This window comes from Sabethes cyaneus, chromosome 3, assembly GCF_943734655.1.
Source record: "Sabethes cyaneus chromosome 3, idSabCyanKW18_F2, whole genome shotgun sequence".
NCBI classification, from domain to species: Eukaryota; Metazoa; Arthropoda; class Insecta; order Diptera; family Culicidae; genus Sabethes; species Sabethes cyaneus.
This window is the reverse complement of record NC_071355.1, coordinates 27,397,064-27,416,878: the sequence shown is the minus strand read 5'-3', so window position 1 is coordinate 27,416,878 and position 19,815 is coordinate 27,397,064. Positions and strand designations below refer to the sequence as shown.

Below are 19,815 nucleotides of genomic sequence, written 5' to 3'. Positions count from 1 at the left end.
AGTCGACGGGGACGAGTTCGAGGTGGTGGACGAATTTGTACACCTCGGGTCGTGGATGATGTCGGATAACAACTGCAGCAGAGAAATACGCAGACGTATTCTTGCCGGAAGTCGTGCTTACTACGGATTCCACAAGACCATAAGGTCTGGTAAGGTTCACCCCCGCACTAAATGTACCATATATAAAACGCTAATAAGACCGGTAGTCCTCTACGGGCACGAAACGTGGACAATGCTCGACGGGGACTTGAAAGCACTGCCCGGTTTTGAGCATCGTGTGCTTAGGATTATGGAAGAGAAAGATGAACCACGAGTTGGCGCAGCTCCTCGGCTAATCCAGTATCCAGAAAGTTGTTAAAGCTGGAAGGATATAAAGGGCGGGGCATGTTGTTCCGGACAACAACCCCGCAAAAATGGGTTTTGCCTCGAATCCGGTTGCTATCAGACGCAGAAGTGCGTAGCGTGCTCGATGGTTAGACCAAGTGGAGCATGACCTGGACAGTCGAAAAATTGGAGACGGGCATCCTGGCATTCGTCGAGTCTGTGGTGCCGCGTTTCCTACCGCTGTCATCATTCCGTTTGGTAGTCTGATGCTTCTTGAACGTCTTGGGATACGATTGAGGGTTTGATTCTGAGCAGTTTACTGCTCCGTCGATGAGAAGCATTTGGATTTTCGAAGAAAGTACCCCAAATTTTGAGCGTACTTTCTCTTGTTCCAAAGATTTCAGATCTCGTAAGCTATTTTGGTAAAACTCTACCAATATAAACAACATACTTTTAACTATTTTTAGTCAAAATTTCTGTTATGCTTTTTTTTTGTATGGGCTTATCACTTTGACCACAACATTATTGATCTATTGTAATGTTGCCCGGGTGTATGCTGTATTCTGCACTGCATTTCTGTGCTTTATCGTTATTGAGTAAACGATAAGCTTATTTTTTTTTATGCGTGCTTATGTGTTGAGGGTTTTACCCATGCTTCGATGCATGTCCTACTATACCAAACCTGTTTCGCCTCGGTATAGTTAGCATTGGTGAGTCCTCCTGAGGCTCAAAACCATAACCTCATTAGGTCCGCATACCAGTATACTAACCATAAGAAGCGTCTTTGGGATAATGTTTGTTCGATTTAATCGACGTTTTTCGGCGAAATAAGTATGAAGATTTAAATTACCAGTTAGTCCGGACGTTTCGAGCTACTACTGGTCTTCGCTCATCATCTGCGGACATTAAAACACTATATTAGGCACATTTACAACATAAAACATATTACAAATTCTTAACTTACACTTTTTCGTCCATTAGGTTCTACTTCGTTTATCTTTCTCTTTGCTATGTCCTACTTTCTATTTCTCTTTCCCCCAAGTTTTTTGGGATAATCTTCGGGATAATGTAGAACTCAGCATGAAGTTCGGTGATGAGGGGCCAGAGAATAAACCCATGCTAAAAGTCACTTTGACATCGAATGGCCTGATTCTACTAAGATTCGAACCCACGACCATTCGCTTGTCAAAGCAGACTCGGTAACCTTGCGGCTACAGAGCCCCCCTCTGTTATGTTTAGTCACGCGGTAAAAAGTTACTAACTAATCAGTGTGTCCAGCTTTTTGCCTTTCTACTATATAAATATATAGTATAAAGGTATAGAAATCACTTGGAAAACCGGAAATGGAAAGAAGGTCCTGCAGGCCGAATGTCATATGCCATTCGACTCAGTTTCGAAAACTGAGCATTTTCTGTGTGTGTGTATGTATGTGTGTGTGTGTGTGTGTATGTGTGTGTGTGTGTGTATGTGACGCTTTTAATCTCACTCACTTTTCTCGGAGATGGCTAGACCGATTTTAATGTTCTTAGTGCCAAATGAAAGGTCTAGGTGTCCCATTGGTCGCTATTGAATTTCATACTGATTGGACTTTTAGTTCAAAAGTTATGTATAAAAATATGAAAAATATGGGACTTCATTATCTCATAGGTCCCTTAACCGATTTGAACAAAATTGATTGCATATGAAAGAGGAGCATTGCAAACCCTTAACTTCCAAATTTCATGACGATTGGGCTTGTAATTTGAAAGTTACATAAAGAAACGTGAAAAAATAGTATTTAAAACATATTTTTGTAACATATAAGCATTAATTCAATGAAAAACATCACACATTTTATTATTATTTGAAAATTACTACTGAGATCTATCAAACGAAACCGAGTTATTTAAAATCGGACGGTTCATTCAAAAGTTATTTAAACTTTAACATTTAAGCACCGTATATTAAACCGTTAAAACGTGTGAATTCAAAACAAATGTTGATTGTATTCAATGTGTGTGATGTATGTGTGTTTGTATGTATGTATGTATGTATGTATGTATGTATGTATGTATGTATGTATGTATGTATGTATATATGTATGTATGTATATATGTATGTATATATGGGTCATTCCACGGGAAATTTACTGTCAAAATTTTTTTTCTCTCCGGAACATTTTTTTTACGTTCTTTGTTCAATAAAATTCGACACGTATTTTTGTATTTCGATGTTACTGTTGGAATTCGCAAGATATGATTTTTTAAAGTATTGTAATTCGAAAAAATTATTATTTTTTAAATGCTGATTGTAAACATAGTTTGTAATATCAAAAAATGACTTTCTACCAGATGTGTTCACTATTGCACAAGCTTTCGAAATTGGTATACCATACCTCCTCTCGATTGTTTTTCAATAGTTAAATAGTGCATTTTTATAAACAATTGCAATTTTTTCAAAGTTGGAACTTTTTTTTCTCGATTTTTTTTATTTTAATATATTTGTTGATCTTTCCTGAAGAAGCATGCAAAATTTGGAAATGGAGAAATGAAAACTCTAGAAGCTATGAATTTTTATGTCGCAGCGCGTATGTTAATGTGAAGCGAGCGGAAATGCTCAATCGATGTTCTAACCCACGGGCAGCTTCATAACGAGGCCGCCTTTGATTCTATTAAGTGTAACGTGTCGTTGAAGCACGTGTGTTCGTCCGCTCGTTTGCATTAACGTGCGCGCTTCGGTATAAAAATTCATAGCTTCTAGAGTTTTCATTTCTCCATTTCCAAATTTTGCATGCTTCTTCAGGAAAGATCAACAAATACATTAAAATTAAAAAAATCGAGAAAAAAAAGTTCCAACTTTGAAAAAATTGCAATTGTTTATAAAAATGCACTATTTAACTATTGAAAAACAATCGAGAGGAGGTATGGTATACCAATTTTGAAAGCTTGTGGAATAGTGAACACATCTGGTAGAAAGTCATTTTTTGATATTACAAACTATGTTTACAATCAGCATTTAAAAAATAATAATTTTTTCGAATTACAATACTTTAAAAAATCATATCTTGCGAATTCCAACAGTAACATCGAAATACAAAAATACGTGTCGAATTTTATTGAACAAAGAACGTAAAAAAAATGTTCCGGAGAGAAAAAAAATTTTGACAGTAAATTTCCCGTGGAATGACCCATATGTATGTATATATGTATGTATGTATGCATGTATGTGTGTGTATGTGATCCCAAGCAACAATGTGAGTTTGATTGTACTCTTATGGTGGTTTTCATGACCAATTTTGGTCTTGAATACCATCATAAGAGTTTAATGAAATTCAAATTGTTACTTGGGATGACAATTTGCAATTTTTAAATTTGCATTGAAATTCAAGAAAAGATGTTTCTCACTTTTCTGAATCAATTGTCTGAAATTTTTGAAGCCTCTCAGTGGAATACGAAATTTGAAATTAAAGAAAAGAAAAAACTTTTACGACTAAATTCCACTATTCAATATTTATTCGCGACAGATACGTATACGCTTTGAAATAAGACACTGATGAAGCCTGCACGTCGTAGGCGAACTACGTATCTGTTGCAAATAAATATTAAATAGTGGGATTCAATCGAAAAGCTTTTTCTTTTCTTTGATTTCAGATTTCAATTGTCATTTTGTTCACTTGCTGTTACTCACAATTGTACACAAAAAGCAAACAGCGAAGAAAAGCAGTTAATTTAAGCATGTAGGTCTTTTTAATCAATAGATACTAGAGCATAGAAATGTTATATGAAAAATAGGAAGTAAACGTTGCACGGTAGTAATTTTGTAAGATTTGTTTTCGTTGATGACATTTTAAAGGACAGATGTCTTATGTCATGTATCATGTTTCAACAAATAAATCAAAAATGACAAGCACTGGAAATCATGTCGATCATATTTCTCATTCTCAAGCATGTTTAAGGCGCAGCTTGCACTATTTTTCGACCTCATCTTGTTTTCCTAACCCTCTAACATTGTAAAAACGATGCGATCAAGCTAATGACTATCTTTTCAGGAAAGTACATTCAAAAGAAGCTTAAGTTTTGATTTTCATGCAAAAATAATTATCTGAAAAATTTCTCTTTTTCATATCTAATGCTCTATTCAGTTATTTTTTCTAATTCAGATATATCGCAAAATTGAAGCCAAGCAAACTAATAGTAAAATTTTGAGATTAATCATTTTGTTGTCGATATCTTTTGTCTTCAAAAGCGAAGTATAATAATAATTTTTCTGAACTCTTGTTTTTCAAAGATGCTAACTTTTGAACGCATGGTATTAATTAATTATCAAAAAATCTGTTATGAACACATATTTCATATTGTCAATTCAAAACAAGTTTCGTATATGGCTCTGAAGCCCAAAAGTTAAGGCCGACCGATTATAAAACTAAATAAGGTTTTACAAGTATTTACGCACCCAAGGAAAGAAAATTTAATTATTCTACGCAATACGTTGTGAATTTTACTGGCAAATAAGGATTTTGAGGAATACGGAACGGATATTTAAAAATATAGTCAAGTTAATTATACATAGACGTTCCTGAGAAATTAAATAATGATTATTATGGCAGTAGAAAGGCTAGGTCACGCCGCTCGGTGGATTAATTCGGGTTTTTTAATACAGTTTTCAAAATACCCACAACCACAACTCAAAAATGAAAATTTTCAAAAATCGTATATTTTTGATATCTTGATTTTAAGTTTTATTTTCAAATTTTTGAAAAATTGGTAAAATATTTTTTTCAGTGTATATTTTTTTCAAATTCAGAAATCAATTTTCTACAACTTTTATTTAGATATAATTTTTAAACAATCGATAGTTTTTGAGATACAATCTTTCAAACATAATACACACGAAAATAAATAAGCCCTTTTTAAAATGAGTCTTGAATCAAAATGGTGCCAAAACCTGTGGAAGGGGCATATTTCCTCCTATCAAACACGTTTGTGAAGTTTCAACCAAATCAGAGAGGTTGAAATTTTGTCATTTATCTATTTCACGTGGAACTGCTATTGTTTAGTCAAGTTTAATCCATTATTTCATTGTTTTGCTTGTTTTTCTACGATTGGCAATAATTTTCACCTTCAGAGTAGGAAATATGGATGTGCAAAGTTGCGTCAGTTTATTGACATGAAATTATTTTTTATCATTTGGTTCCTGTACACAATTAGTGCATCATACAAGCTAACAAACAGCATCTTTGAGCTTTGTTTATATTTTGAACTTGGAGAAGAAACAATGAACTCGTGTTGTTACTTCCAATTTGGCGCGGCTTGGCGCACTTGAAAAATAGAAATTATTTTACACTATATTACTACTATTTGTATCAAGGACAACACACAAAGGAGATTTTTAAATACAACTTGAAAAAAATCGAGCCCTAAAAAAAGAAATAAAATAAATAACAGGAACACCGGTAGTCGTTATCGTTCACAACATGCCCTTATGCATGTTTCGGTGTATCGGTCCGTAGTTCCGTTCCGTTCCGTTCCGTCTGTCCGTTCGTTCAGTCAGCTGCTCTGGTAGGAAATGAGGAAAACTACTTACTTCCGGTTGCGATTCACCGTGCACGATGCACACGAGCATAGCTTCCTGGCCCTCGCCGGAGTACACGATCGGATTTTCAACGCTTATCTCCGGTGGATCTACAGACGACAGAAAAAAGAAGAGAACAAAAAAAGGAGAATATTGAGTACGAAATGAACAACCAATGCTTTCCATTCCAGTCGTTACACCGATAGGGTGGAGCCGATGGAAAAGTGCTAGCTTTAGGGTTACATGGTCACACCGGTTAGTTCGGTTCGAAAACAAGTCTGGCACATAAAAGCGAAGCTTTCCAGAGCGTAATCAATAGCTTATGTTGAACTTGGGCACAATTACGGTTCAAGAAATTGTAATGTACGAGAACTTTTCCGAATCAGCTGCAATAGAATTGTTAGCAGCCAACAGTAAGAACTGCGAACAAAGAACGGACTGGCTGTGTTGCAAGTCATCCCATCCTCCCGGCCAACTGACCGTATGATTAAATTAATTTTAAACTTTTCCTCGTTGGCTCGGGAAAATTTGAGCAGGTAGGGTAACAAGACGAGAGAAGCAATAGTCGAGTATTTAAACTTCACAGACTGCCAAGTGGATTGCAATTCTGCTCGAACTTAATAACAGTGCAAAAAGGACGGACCAGAGACGGAGTCCTGCAGTGTGACTAGCCAACCATACAAATGAGGCCCGATGCAGTGGCAAGTGCTTATTAAGTGTGGAGTTGAAAAGTTGCCCGTACCAAAAACCGCTAGAATAAAGCTCAACACCGGTTGGGTGAACTTTGATCCAATAGCGCATTGCTACCGCAATCGGGAACGGTCGAGAAGTTCTCCGAAGCCGTTAGTTGGGTATTTGCATTTGTGTGTCCGTGGAAGACTCGGCGATTTCGTCCTAACGAGCGGGAGTTTCCACTTTTATGACTGTTCAGATGCAGCGGCTAATTTAATTCAATTATAATAGGAATTTCTGAAACGAACGCTTGACGTCTGCTGAAAATCGGACGTCAGTTACCATTCCGGACTCGTACCAAGCAAAATTGGGTGGCCTCTTCGTGCTCCGCATCGGATTTCTTGCAAATGATATTTTTAAAATTCATTTTGTTTTCAATACTTATACTACGAAAGCATAGCAATGAAACAACGACAGAGCAGTCATGAAGCTTATAGAATTACGGTGACAATATTTTATTGTTTCCCCACCGAACGGTGGCGCGGGTCGTCTAGTCTGATCCGATCCCAGGTCTGATCGCTCTCCGAACGGCGGGCTACAATGAATTCCATAAATCAACCATGGGACAAACTTGTCCCTTCATGGGTTCTATGGGCGCGTGCACAATTCATTTCACAACTTTAATTCAATTTCCCTTCCTGCCGCATGTGGTCGGTGGAAAGTCTCCTATCACGAGAGCACGCTACCACACCGAAAAACCGAAACGAAACGAACCGTTACAGCAGGGCAGCAGGACCCGCACCCGTTTGCTTGTTTTGCATTTTTGTATTCCGCTGAGCCGCATAAATCATGATAACCCGGCGAGGGTAGGTGTGAGCAAGATTTCCACACTTATTTTCGCTTCATACACTCTCATATACTAGTATATGGGGAATTTCAATTTTCGCGACTTTGCTGCTCGGCTGGATCTGATTTGCACGAATGAATGACGGCATAACAATAAAAGAAGCATAACACCGCACAGTTGTTGGGTGAATAAATAAATGGCAGCCGATCACGAACAGGCCGTAAAAATTACAATTATTATTTTTTGGCTTTATTATACGGATGCCGTCGTCAGTGGCAGTTGGTTTCTGGCGAAACCGAGCGGATGCGAGAAAAAATAACTTTCCACGAAATCTTCGTCAATAGCCAAGGTAAATAGGCCGGCAGCTGCCACGCGGAAGTGGCTTCCATTCTGCTTGAAATATAGCACATAACTCAGAGCACGCGATGAGGCGAGTGAGTGAGTGAATGAGAGAGAGAAGCAGCACAAAGAAGCGTTGGTAAACAGTTGAAAAGCCGAATTGAATTCAGACTATTACAAACCGAGCCAGGTGAACAGGTGAACTTGTGGCGAATTGAAAATTAAGTAAATAGTGGCGGCCGGCACACAGAATTGCGAGAATTGAATTCAACTGAATTGCGGTTATTCAACGCTAGCCGAGAAAGTGGGGCTCAACATGATGAAAGATGAAATTGGATACTATTTTTTCCACCCCATTTGAGAGGTTTCTCTTTTCATCTATGTAGACCAATTAACCTACATTTTAATGTGGTGAATTTTGAATTTCAACGCAAAGGGTGATTGCTGGTTGCACTGGAAACGTTTTTGGATGGAAAGTAAATGTCGATGAGGCTGGCGTAACGCGTTATGGAAGCCTAACGATATAAAGAATTCCTTTGCGGGTATATCTCCCATATGCTCGTTGAATCTGACTTTAGAGTCAATGGCATACGATTCATCATACCACCGAATACTGACGATGTAAAGGATTGTTATTTTGGATGAACGTTATTGTTTTACATTGTTTGATGTTGACATGTATGCCATTATTACCACACCAAATTAGCAAAAAGTTTAGATCCTCCTGAAAAGCCATATAACGGATATAGAAATTGTTACCGATCACGTTCAAAATTGATCGGCACAATGGAAGAGTTTGTCTAGTTTAGTGTCTTAGTTCTTAAGTCTGTAAATATTTTGTTTGTTTTTGATTGGCTCTAAATATTGTTGTTAGTTGTTAAATTTCCTTGCTGTTCAAAATTTGTACTTTTTGTTTAATATAGGTTTAAGTGTTTACTAACATCTACTAACATAAAAAAAAACAACCAATAATTAGGCTACGATAATTTGCGATAAAAGAACATGCATGTATTGTGGCCGTTTACAAGCCCGTGGAATCCCTGCCAGATGACACTCTAGGGAAATAAAAGAGGCCTTCGGTGCACACCCCGGAACGTGCAGACCAGACGTTGGGGTTTTTGATCGCGTCCCACAAGGGGCCGTTATTTGTTCCCTAGATGGCCGCCACGACTTGTAAACGGTTACAAAAAAAAAAACACAAGACCATGTACCGGAAAAACCGCAACGGCAAAAGACGGCAAAATAGTCCGCACTAAAACCCAACCGCTAAACTAACCCCATGGATCCTGCACAGCCCTGGAACAGTTCAACCGGTTCGGCGAACTAGCGAATGGAGTGATATCCGGTTAGGGAACGGAGAGAGAAGATCGTCGGTAAAAGAGAGAGATGGAGGATGACAACCAGCAGCAAGGTGAAGAGGTCGAAAAAGTGGACAGGCAGTCGAGCTCGAACTACCCAGTAAACGACAGCTAAACTTCGTAACGTACGGCTAATAAAATTGAAAGCCAATCTTCGAAATCGGCAGAAAAAGTGAAATTTGGAAACGAATCTGGTTTCGTTTCACAGTGAAAAGTTGTAGTACGCTATTGGTGGAGTTAAAGTGCGACACGATTTCCCACCCAACGAAAATCCCAAGGAAGGACGTCTGGCATCGTGTGCCTTCTGGACTGCGGTGGACGTATAGCAGCTCGATCGATTGCGGGCGTCGTCTCTGGATGTCTGGCGGTTTGCAACATACTGAACTCGCCCTCGCACCTTCGTCGGCATATGTCATCGTGAAAAACCTCGCTATTCGACCGTGAGCGGTCTGGTATGTACATCCTCTCTCCAGTTTCCTGCATGTCTTCGATGGGCCCCAACGCGTCGTGATCGGGATCGGTACCGCAACGAGAGTATTTCCGGTTTTATAATAAACAAGTAAAATGGAACACTAGGTTTATATTTTAAAGAGCCGATCCCTTTTCATCTAATTTCTCTTTTGTTGTCCGCTTCAGTTGGTTCGTGACGGTAAGTAATCGTGTGTACTGAGTCCCCCGAACACGCTACGACCCTGAGTAGATAGAGTGAGCTAGCAGGGCAGTGTGAGCTTTCTCATACTTACAAAATCGAAAATAATCAAATCTTCAGGGATATACATGATAAATCATTTATGAAAATGTTAAGCAACAGTCCGAGTACGCTGCCTTGGGGTACACCGGAAAGTGTAAGATAGGTTTGAGAGTAGTCGCAGTTCACTACAACGTAGGCGGCGCGTTCCATCAGATATGATGTAAGCAGTAAGCTGTGATCCAGTTCGGAAGCCCTAGGATCTACAGTTTGACAATAACCAGATTGTGAATGTCCACTAGCAGTTTTGCTTCTTATATGAACAAAGTAGAAATGTTACATAACTGGCTAGCTAGTAACCAGAGCCCCATCAAATCGCGCTAGATCTTGGAGATCGAAGAGTGTATTTTACTATTTTGCCAAGGAAACAAAGCAGCAAGACTTCGTAGTAAATAGAATTTCAAGCAGCCGGTGAAAATTTTTCATTTTTTGATATCAGCACTATCGGCGTCGTAAAACTATATCAGCACAATCTTTTATAAGAACTGGAGGATTGCTGTCTGTGCCAAGTCCTTTTACGGTCCTTTCTTGGTCCTTGGTGTTTGAGTGCGGCAAGTATGTTGTTCGTGCAGATTGAAACCGTTGGTTGTGATATACGCAAAGAAACTGGGATTCTGCACCGGTCCAGCTCCGCTATACCGTATCCCTATATAACCCCCGAAACGTACAGGGTTATACGCACAGACCAACTTCGTGTAGTTGTCTTGACCTTTATAATCGGTCAAATCTGGGTTGGGTTTGAATCTGGTTATAATTTGCTCCCATTATATTAATATTTTTTTGAAAAAGGAAACACAAAGGCCGTTTGTCTTGAGCTTGTAGGGGATCTCAATGCTGCTGCTGTAGTACCTAAGAAAGCGTTATGGTGCTTCGTATTCCATCGAGATCTACCCACCAAGAATTATTCCGGATAACGACTTTATCCTCCTACATGACCTTCGAGAGTGAGTTGTATGACTTCCTATGTAATCCAACTATGACGGTTGAAATCATCAATGAACCGGCGTGCACCTAGCTATGGTGGTAACTGGGAGGCAGCCGTAGAGTCTGCCAAAATGACACTCATCCGCGTTCTAGGTCAATGCCGATTCTCATCCAGATCGAAGCGGTTTGTCCACTCTGGGGTGCCCAGGTTGGGGAACACTGGGCCTCGTGCAACACCTTCATTTATCATCAAACAAAATAATTTTATGTTCAATTTTAAGTTAAGTGATGGTGGAAAATTTCAAATAAAAGGGGAAACTTTCCTGAATATTTACCTAATTCCGAAATTCATATTTCATTAACCAACCAGTAAGCAGTACGAGTAAATAATGGCTTATGAAAATGTAAGTAAATTTTTTTAGCATAATCACAGATGGATAACCGCTAGATCTAGAGGTACTTCGTCTCTTACTGCGCTGGGGGAAAAAGAACGAACAAGAGCACGAAGCAAAAAAAGAAGAGACTGAACAGAAAAGGAGAAAGAATGGAAGAGGAAAGAATGCAAAACGAGAAAGAAAATGAGGACATGCTGGACAAAAAACGAAAATTAAATAAAAAGAAAACTTATCCAATTTTATTTAATTTCCAGGTTTCGTATTCTACTAAGACGCCCCAAAAACTTAAGAGGAAAAGGAAAAGGAAAGAAGAAATTACGGGAGTAGGAAAATTGAGAAACGACAACGGAGAAAGAGGAAAATTGAGAGAGAATAATAATATCGAAAGACAACCCGGCTGATACGAAGAACAGAACGTGACAAAAAAGAGATAAAAGCAGGACGTAATCGGAGGACGAAGAAACATAAACAAAACAGAAAAGGAGTTAACAAGATAGAAAACAAAAAAGCGAGGCTCGAAACGAGGAAAACGGACCTGAAAATGGAAGAACTAAATCGAAAAACGCAACAGAAAGGAAAACAGAGGAAAATTAGGATTGAAAAGGTGAAAAATGGGAGAGGAGAGAAGAGAAAAAAGGAACAGCGAACAGAGAAAGCGAAAAACGAGAGAGAATAAAGGGAAATAGAGGGAATGCGGGACAGAAAAAGAAAAAAAAGGACAGAAAACATAAGAAAACGGGAATGAAAAAGAGCGAAAACAAGACAGGAAAGGGAAAATGGTACAGAAATGAAGAGAAACCAATTCTGAAAACAAGAGAGAGAGAGTGAGAGAGAGAGAGAGAGAGAGAGAGAGATCTACAACGGATCAAAGAAAAAGGTTAAGCAGAAACAAAGGAGAGGAAGGGAAAAGGCTAAAGAAAATGGAGCTAAAAACGGAATAAAGATGATAGAAAAGAGAAGAGAAACGGGGTTTAACAGAGGAAAACTGAACAGACGAAGACGACAAGTGATAAATCGGAAAGTTAGGAAGATAAGAAAAACGAAGCGAAAAGAACAAAACAAGGAAAAAGGAAAGAGAAAAGACGTAAAATGGAAATGAAAATTACCAAAAATGAGTGAAAAACAAGAAAATAATACAGGAAGGACTGAAAATAAGAAAAAATGGGGCAGGAAACGAAGCAAGACGGAGCGGAACAAACTGGAAAAGAGGAAAAAGGAACAGAAAAGAGGTAAAATTTGTGAGTAAAACGAAATATGACACTTCTAATTTAAAGTAAAACTTCATGTCTAATTTTGTGTTCATGACCAAATTCAAGTGTAATCTTAAGTGCAATTTTAAGTCCAATTGCATGTCCAATTGCAATTGTAAGTCCAGAAAACAAAGAGATTTTGTAATCGAGCAAAAAAAAACTGCATCTTTAGAATTTTTACTTAAAGGCTAAACGTGAAAAATGAATCTATTCTTGCTTTTTATATACCGTGACCGCACATAATTACGATCAGCTCCTAATTCCGATCACTCAACCTAAATGGAAAATTTTTAGAAAATTGAGCCAAAATCTGTAGTAGATGAGCACGCATAGTTATTGTGCTATGTGTTTATGTGTCAGTTGTTGAAAAATGACTGCCATTGGGGCACCATGCACTTCAAAATAAATTAAATTCGACAGGCAGAAGCAAAAAACACCATCAAAATGCACTTTCTTAGCCGAAGTGCTAAGCGCCCGATCAAATTTGCTAAGATCATAGCAGCGTAAAAACATGTTACCTTCTTCGGTATTCTATGATAACTAATAGATACAAGCATATATAACCGTTCTGTATCAAATTTGGCTGAAAAAATGCTGAATTTGTGGAATTTATTCCATTAAAGTAATTGATCGGAATTATGAACATAATTTTTTTTCTGCTTCTAATTCAGATCACTATATCAAAGTTAAACTGGCAAAATGCAAGCTAACGAAGTTATTATTTGGATTTTAGGATTGATTGAAACATGATAACATGGTAGGATTATCGAAATTTTTTGACGTAGGACTACGTCTTACGGCAGGGTGTCAACCAAAATTTGGAGTCAAGCCACCCTCACGAAAGAATGAAAGATTTTGAACGCTAATAGCTCTTCCAATTTAAAACGGATTTTGATCATAAACGATGCAGCAATTGTATGGCTTTCTTGAAAAGATTGTTTGCCAATCGCGAAAATTAATTGAAAATTAACGAAAGCTTTCAAGCTAAAAATTCTCCATACATTTTCCGTATGATAGTCTTGCTTCCCAGGCACGGACGACCATTACACACACCTGGCTTGTGGCTGGTGCTGATTAGCATAAGCAAGCATAAGCATAGGCACAAGCATAGGATTCCGTCCTAGTCCTAGCATAGGTACAAGCATAGGATGGGAAGGAATGTTAGTCCAATACTTGTTGCCAATAAAGACCAGGGAATCTTCTGCATCTTCACTGCATCAAGCTTGTGGCTGCTGCTGATTCAAGACAAAAAAGCAAAATAAACTTGAGTGTTTTTTGTTTACTACAGAGCACAGTATAGCCTAGGTGCTACATTCCGATTTGGAATTTTGACCTTCTGTTTTTATACGACAGACTTCGTAGCCTGTAAGAATACGGGATAATTGTGCTACAAATCCTTTGACTCTTTCAGTCGAACTTTGAACATGTGACGTCTAGCTTCCTGATCAGATGATTCTAGCAAAAATCTTACAGAATTGTTGCTCAAGTTGATTTTTCTATCGAACTTTGTTATAAATGTTTCTACCAAGATTCTATCTCGTTCTGTTACTTATAAATCGCTTTGTCACAATTTGGTTAAACAGCAAGACAGAATACTGATTTTTGTTACTCATATGGATATAAACTAGATAAAATTATATCATAATTGGATATATTTGTGATATGCCTTGAGCAAATTTTGTTACAATTTTAGTTATTTCAACTAATAACGACACCAAGTTTATAACTAAACGCAAAGGAGACTTTGTTATAAAATACTTACTATCTAGAACTCATCCTGTTATAAATTTGATATATTCATTTGATCGGGTTATTAAGTCAGTGGCTGCTGGTCAACTGAAAGGCTCAGACGTTTTGCTTTTCTAACGCTGCAAACAAGCGACAGCGACAGCGCAGTTATCTTATTAATGCGTGTTCTTTTAATATAACAATAACATATTATTTTGAAGACTTAAGTTTTCTCCTAGAACTTTGTTAATAGCTGGATGCGTGAGGCAAATTTCTATACTGAAACACTCCGACTTTGGCACTGGTAAAAATATTCGTTTTTGATATCACAAAATAGCTCACCTACCATACATACGGTACAGCAAGATAATATTATTATTATATTGTTTGTTTTTTTTTCTCACTTTACGCTATTTTACGCTACACATATACCAATATGGTGTAAAAAGTTTTCTTTAATATTCGAGGTTTCTTCGCGAAAACCAGCGTCACGTAGTTCTACACCAACTACGCGGTCATGTCTGGAACGCAACCTTTCTGATTTGATTTTTACTATTATTTATGATAAAAGCTTTATGAAAACGTCGAAGTGACCCAATTTTATTGTAATTGTAACAGTTGAACAAAGATAAAAGAAGAGGAAAGTTTTATAATCCGCTTGTCGATCTTTTGAGTACACAAATTTTATGAATATTAAGCTAATGATAATAATGATCATTAACGCAAGCAGAAGATGACTGGTAGGGGGATTGTCGTCAAACTACATAAAAGCAATACATTTCAGATCCATTTGGTACGACTTGACAAAAGTTTTTTGCTTTAACAGCTCATTATGACGTGATCGGAATTCGAATCACCCCTTATAATTGATGATCGGAATTAGGTGCACTGATGCATCATACTATGATACATTTGTTTAACTTTCGGTAAATAATTTAGGTATTTTAGTATTTTTACATGAAACATAATTGAAAATACTTGCTAAAGACATATACAGTGTTAATAAATATCAAAGCTATATTTTTCAGTAGGGACTCAAAGATGAATCATGCCTTAGGTGATCGGAATTAGGTGCTTTCACGGTAGTTCTGGACTACTCGTTGCCAATATAAGTTGAGCGTTTCGACACACGCAACTCGGCTTCAACCTGGTCGAGCCATCTAGCGCGTCAGTTTGTCCGCACAACCTTTCTCGGGCATTATCTGTCAGAGCTGTTCGCGCTCGACTGTATCTCATGCTGCTCTGAAATCCATGAAAATATAATGCGTGAACACGTTGTACACCCGACAATCACCCGAACCTTCATTCGGTCCTGACTTTTCCATCACGTCTTGGGCTGCGCAGCGCAGCACGCGGTACAAATTAGTATTAAATTCATCTTTGTCATCATCATTTGTACGCACGTTGCTGATGTTATCTCGTAGAAGGACCAACCGGCCACTATCAATACTTGGGCATAGCCCAATCGCAAACAAGTGGTTTGAACACACTTTTACACCACGCTGAACGCTGTGAAGATGGACACCAACAAAGGGACATTTGTTTTATGTCATTCCTGTCGCGGCATTGGGAGTTGGGAAATAATTTTTTCAATAAACTTTTTCGATTATTTACTTCCGGTGACTTTATTTTAACCCTATACAATTTGTTTACTACAAAACATTACTGTTGAGCGTTTTTACATATGTAATTTATTGATTTATTGCTCTCCTAAAATTACCTAAATCTTTAATGATTTCGTATTTACTTTACTTTACTTGACCTAAAACTTACGGTGTTAACAACTGTGCTCTTTTGAGCTTATTGGACTCGGCGATGGTGATTAGCTGCAACACGTAGCTTGATACACATAGCCTCTCCAGTTGAGGAGCACGAAGATTTATATGGAAATTGACAGGCGGTATCATCGTTTTTAATGTTGTTATAACTAGACGCTTTAACTTCGGTAAATGAAGCTGAGCAGCATTATTCGGTGGCTGTGGCGGTAACAATCCATACGACGGCCTACGGTAAATTGCTCTCTCGATGGAAAGCTCTTCGAGCTCTGGCAAGTTAAGGGCAGCGTGTGTATGCTCGCAGATGGTATAGAGCAACAGACGCAGCTTGGTTAACCGTCGGCAGTGTTTTTGTACCGAAAACAGAATTTCATTGGCAATGCATCTGTGCCGACCAAGCAGCAAGAACTGCATCGTTAGGCTGGTAAGGTTTGAAAAATTTTCGAATGCATTCGACCAAGAAACGTTATTGTATCGGTTCATGACGTTAAACTCTAAAGTTTGCAAATGAGGTAAGCGATAACCGATCCAGCTGTCCTTGGGATTAAAGGCAGCTATTTTGACCGAATGGAAGTGGCTAAGCTTTTTGAGCAATTTATCAAAACCGCGTGTTATATAAAATTCTGGAAGAGAAATATGCTGATACCGCCTTTTGCTGCTGGCGATTACTTCTTTGCTCATAAGCTGCAGTCGGTTATGTTGGTCGAAACGATACACTCTCAAGGATATGTTACGCATAAGCTTCCCTGACTGGGATATAGCCGCATCCCAATTACTGCACACCAACAACGCGTTGAGCCGATCCTGAATGGGGAGGTTCTGGAAAATATTCTCGGTGATATGAATCGGCAAATCGTCGAACTGAGCGTTACAAGATGATTGTTGCTTGTAGAAAAGACACAGAAAATTCACAACAAAAATGATGAACGTTCCGCAGAACGCGTAGATGTGAATCGGCACAACGCCGAGCGGATCCATCCAAAATGATTGTTCCATGTTGAAACGACACAACAAACTCACAACTAAAATGATGAACGTTCCGCAGAACCTCTTTTAAGGCACTTTTTTCATTGATTACCTCCAGCAGTGGTAAGCATTTCTAGGTACTAGTGCAGTCGGTAGCATATGTTTCGCAGGGTAATCAAGAGACGGAATACGGAAACAGGTCACAATCCTGGTGCATGTTTTACCGGTAATTTTCGTATTTTTGGTTTTTCGCTCAAATCGTTTCTGTAGGTAAAATACTACCTACATTTTACCTCCAGTCACCATTTGGTGACACACGTGATTTACTATGCACGTTAGATATGCCAATAATACAAATATTATTAAAACTTCATACAAATATATCATATATTCAAATTTACAAATTGCGTAAAGCGCGTGGGGAAAAGGCGGAGTGTTACACGCCGGCAATCTGGTATACAAAATAGCATTATGTTGCGGGGATGGATATAAATGATAAAAATTCTTAAAAACTGCGTTATGAAATTTATGACTGTTCTCTAAGAAATTTTTAATGCTAACAATTTTGTACGAAATTGTATCTCGTGTTAACGAGTGATTCTTCTGTAAAAAATCTCGGAATTTGCAAGAGTTCAGTAGAAGTACTATATTCTGAAAGATTCGAACCTGAAATCTGGAAATTTCTGGAAAACGGTTTTAGTTAAACGAAATGAGCCGTGGGGGATTATGCTTGAGCGTTGTTTTTCATCAAACTGATTGGGCTGATGCGTGCTACCCTTGAGGGTTCAGAACCCAGTATCAGAATGGTATGTGAGACATCGGATTCGTTTCGTGACGTTAGATGGTTTGAAGCAAGGTGACGGGCTTTCGAATTTGCTGTTCAATATTGTATTGGAAGTACTTCAAAGGTAGATGTACAGAGAAGCGGTGTCTCTGTCGAGGGTTCTCGTACGATATCAATATCATCGGTGTTTGTCTTGGAAGAGCCGCATACGCATGTTAAGGAGGAAACTACTAAGATAGAGTTTATCATAAACTCTGCCGAAACAAAGTGGTGACTGGTAGAGAGACTGGTTAAAACAATATTAAGCAGAGAGCCCGACAGAGGTCGACGACTTCAAGGCAGACTCCGTACACGTTGGATGAACGCTGTTGACAAGAATAACTGGAACAGCGGGTGTTAAAATCGATTGGAGAGCGGCAGTCCAAGACCGAGAAAAGCGGAGAAGGCTCCTAAATTCGGTACCGATTTGATAATCGGATTTTTGCAGAAAAAGTATTTGTAAAAATGTAATTTACAAATATGGGTGGGATCCTGCGTCGTTCTGAAAACTTTTAAAATCACATTTTGTGCATTAATTTTATGTACACCGATCCGAGGAAAGATGTTATTAAAAGTAAGCAAAGTAAAATCCGAAATGATATATCTACTTGTTGATAGTGAAGGGCATGTAAATTTTGAACTAAACCAGAAGAAAAATAGCTCGAAAGTGCTTCTTCTTATTTAATTCCAGGAATTATTGTAACGTATTTCTATAAATTAACTCTCAGCTGAAAATCACTCCAATCTACACAATCATTGTTTGCAGTACAGTGCGTCTCCACCAAATACGAACAAATGTAGTTGCATGTCTGTTCTTAACTTGTTACCTCGGTAAAACGTTCACCGCCGACGGTTAATTAGCACGGAACATGTTTAGGCACTTAATCTTTATTTTTTGTGAATTTGTTTTAGTTTGCAGCCTTGAGCCAATCGACGTTTAACACCACATCCAATGGCCAAAAGCGGAAAGTTTTCTGTCAACCATGTTTATTTTAAAAATATACCTCGTAAAGGCTACCAAATACCAATACCGCCGTTCCAGCACGAAACAGCACCAATCGTCAATAGGATCCAACACAATATTAGCAACATGGGACCAAAGTATCGTCCCCCCAAAAGCCGACGGCCGACTGAATCAACCCGACCTAGAAAGCTAAAACATGTTTCGTTTAAACTAAAACTCAATTACCGATTGCTGTTCTGCTACTTTTTGGGTCGTCTATGACCACGTGCGGTTGTAGGCACACACTCACACTAGCTAGCTAGCTATATGGCCAGCACTTGTAACTTTATGCCCCGAGTCCAACAAGCACCAGGTACTGATTAAGTGATAAGTGCTGGTTCCCCCTAACCGAACCGTGTGCTGCTGGCTGGTTTGCTTCCTCCGGGCACTCCCTCTGCACGGGTGTGAACGTGATTTTATTTTAATTTTTTTTTGTTTTCAGTCATAGTCGTAGACTATCCTAGCGAGTAGAGAATTCATTAACGGGAAGGATATAAAACTAATATATATGCTTATGTGATTTATGCACTGCACTGGAGCGTAGTGCCTTGCATGAGTGCACAACTTTGCCGTTGACTTTAGGTTCCAAAGGGGTTCGCTGCGTGGTCGGGCTCTAACACCGATAATGCGGTTCGCGCGGCAAAGATTGATGCACGATAAACGGTCACCCGGTGAAGTATGCGTGTCAGCTGAAGGATTGCTTCGCGTGCTGCCCGGTTTGGTTCCCTTGTTGGCGCTGTCGGTTTTGCGATAAATGGTTAAACAAGCAGTTTTCCTGCGAGGACCGTAGTGCACGGACGGACGCAGGAGCGAGCGGGACGAGGTTGAAGCACCACACGGAACCCACAACCGAGTGGGTAACAATTCATCCGGTACTTAGTCGATGACTTCTATTAGCTTCTGCTTTAGCGCGGTTGTTTTTTATTTTCTTTTGTTTGCCTAAGCGGAGCATTACAAGCGCCATTTATTAAAACAAATGACGGTTCCCAACAACAAGTTAGCAATTAATGCCGTGACAGGCTCGAGTGCGATGGGCACGGACGGAGAAGGAGTGACGCAAATCAGGTCGTCAACTTTGGGCTGACTTATAGGCTGTACGCATGTTTCATGGGT

General features: G+C 38.8%; 1 protein-coding gene across 1 annotated transcript in view; it reads right to left on the bottom strand.

Moving 5' to 3' along the window:
- LOC128739409 (hemicentin-1) overlaps positions 1-19,815 on the bottom strand; it is a 219,999-nt gene that overhangs the window by 20,600 nt on the left and 179,584 nt on the right. The window contains exon 6 of the mRNA XM_053834892.1: positions 5,887-5,984. Coding sequence (XP_053690867.1) covers positions 5,887-5,984 — 98 coding nt within the window. The remainder of the gene's footprint in view (positions 1-5,886; positions 5,985-19,815) is intronic.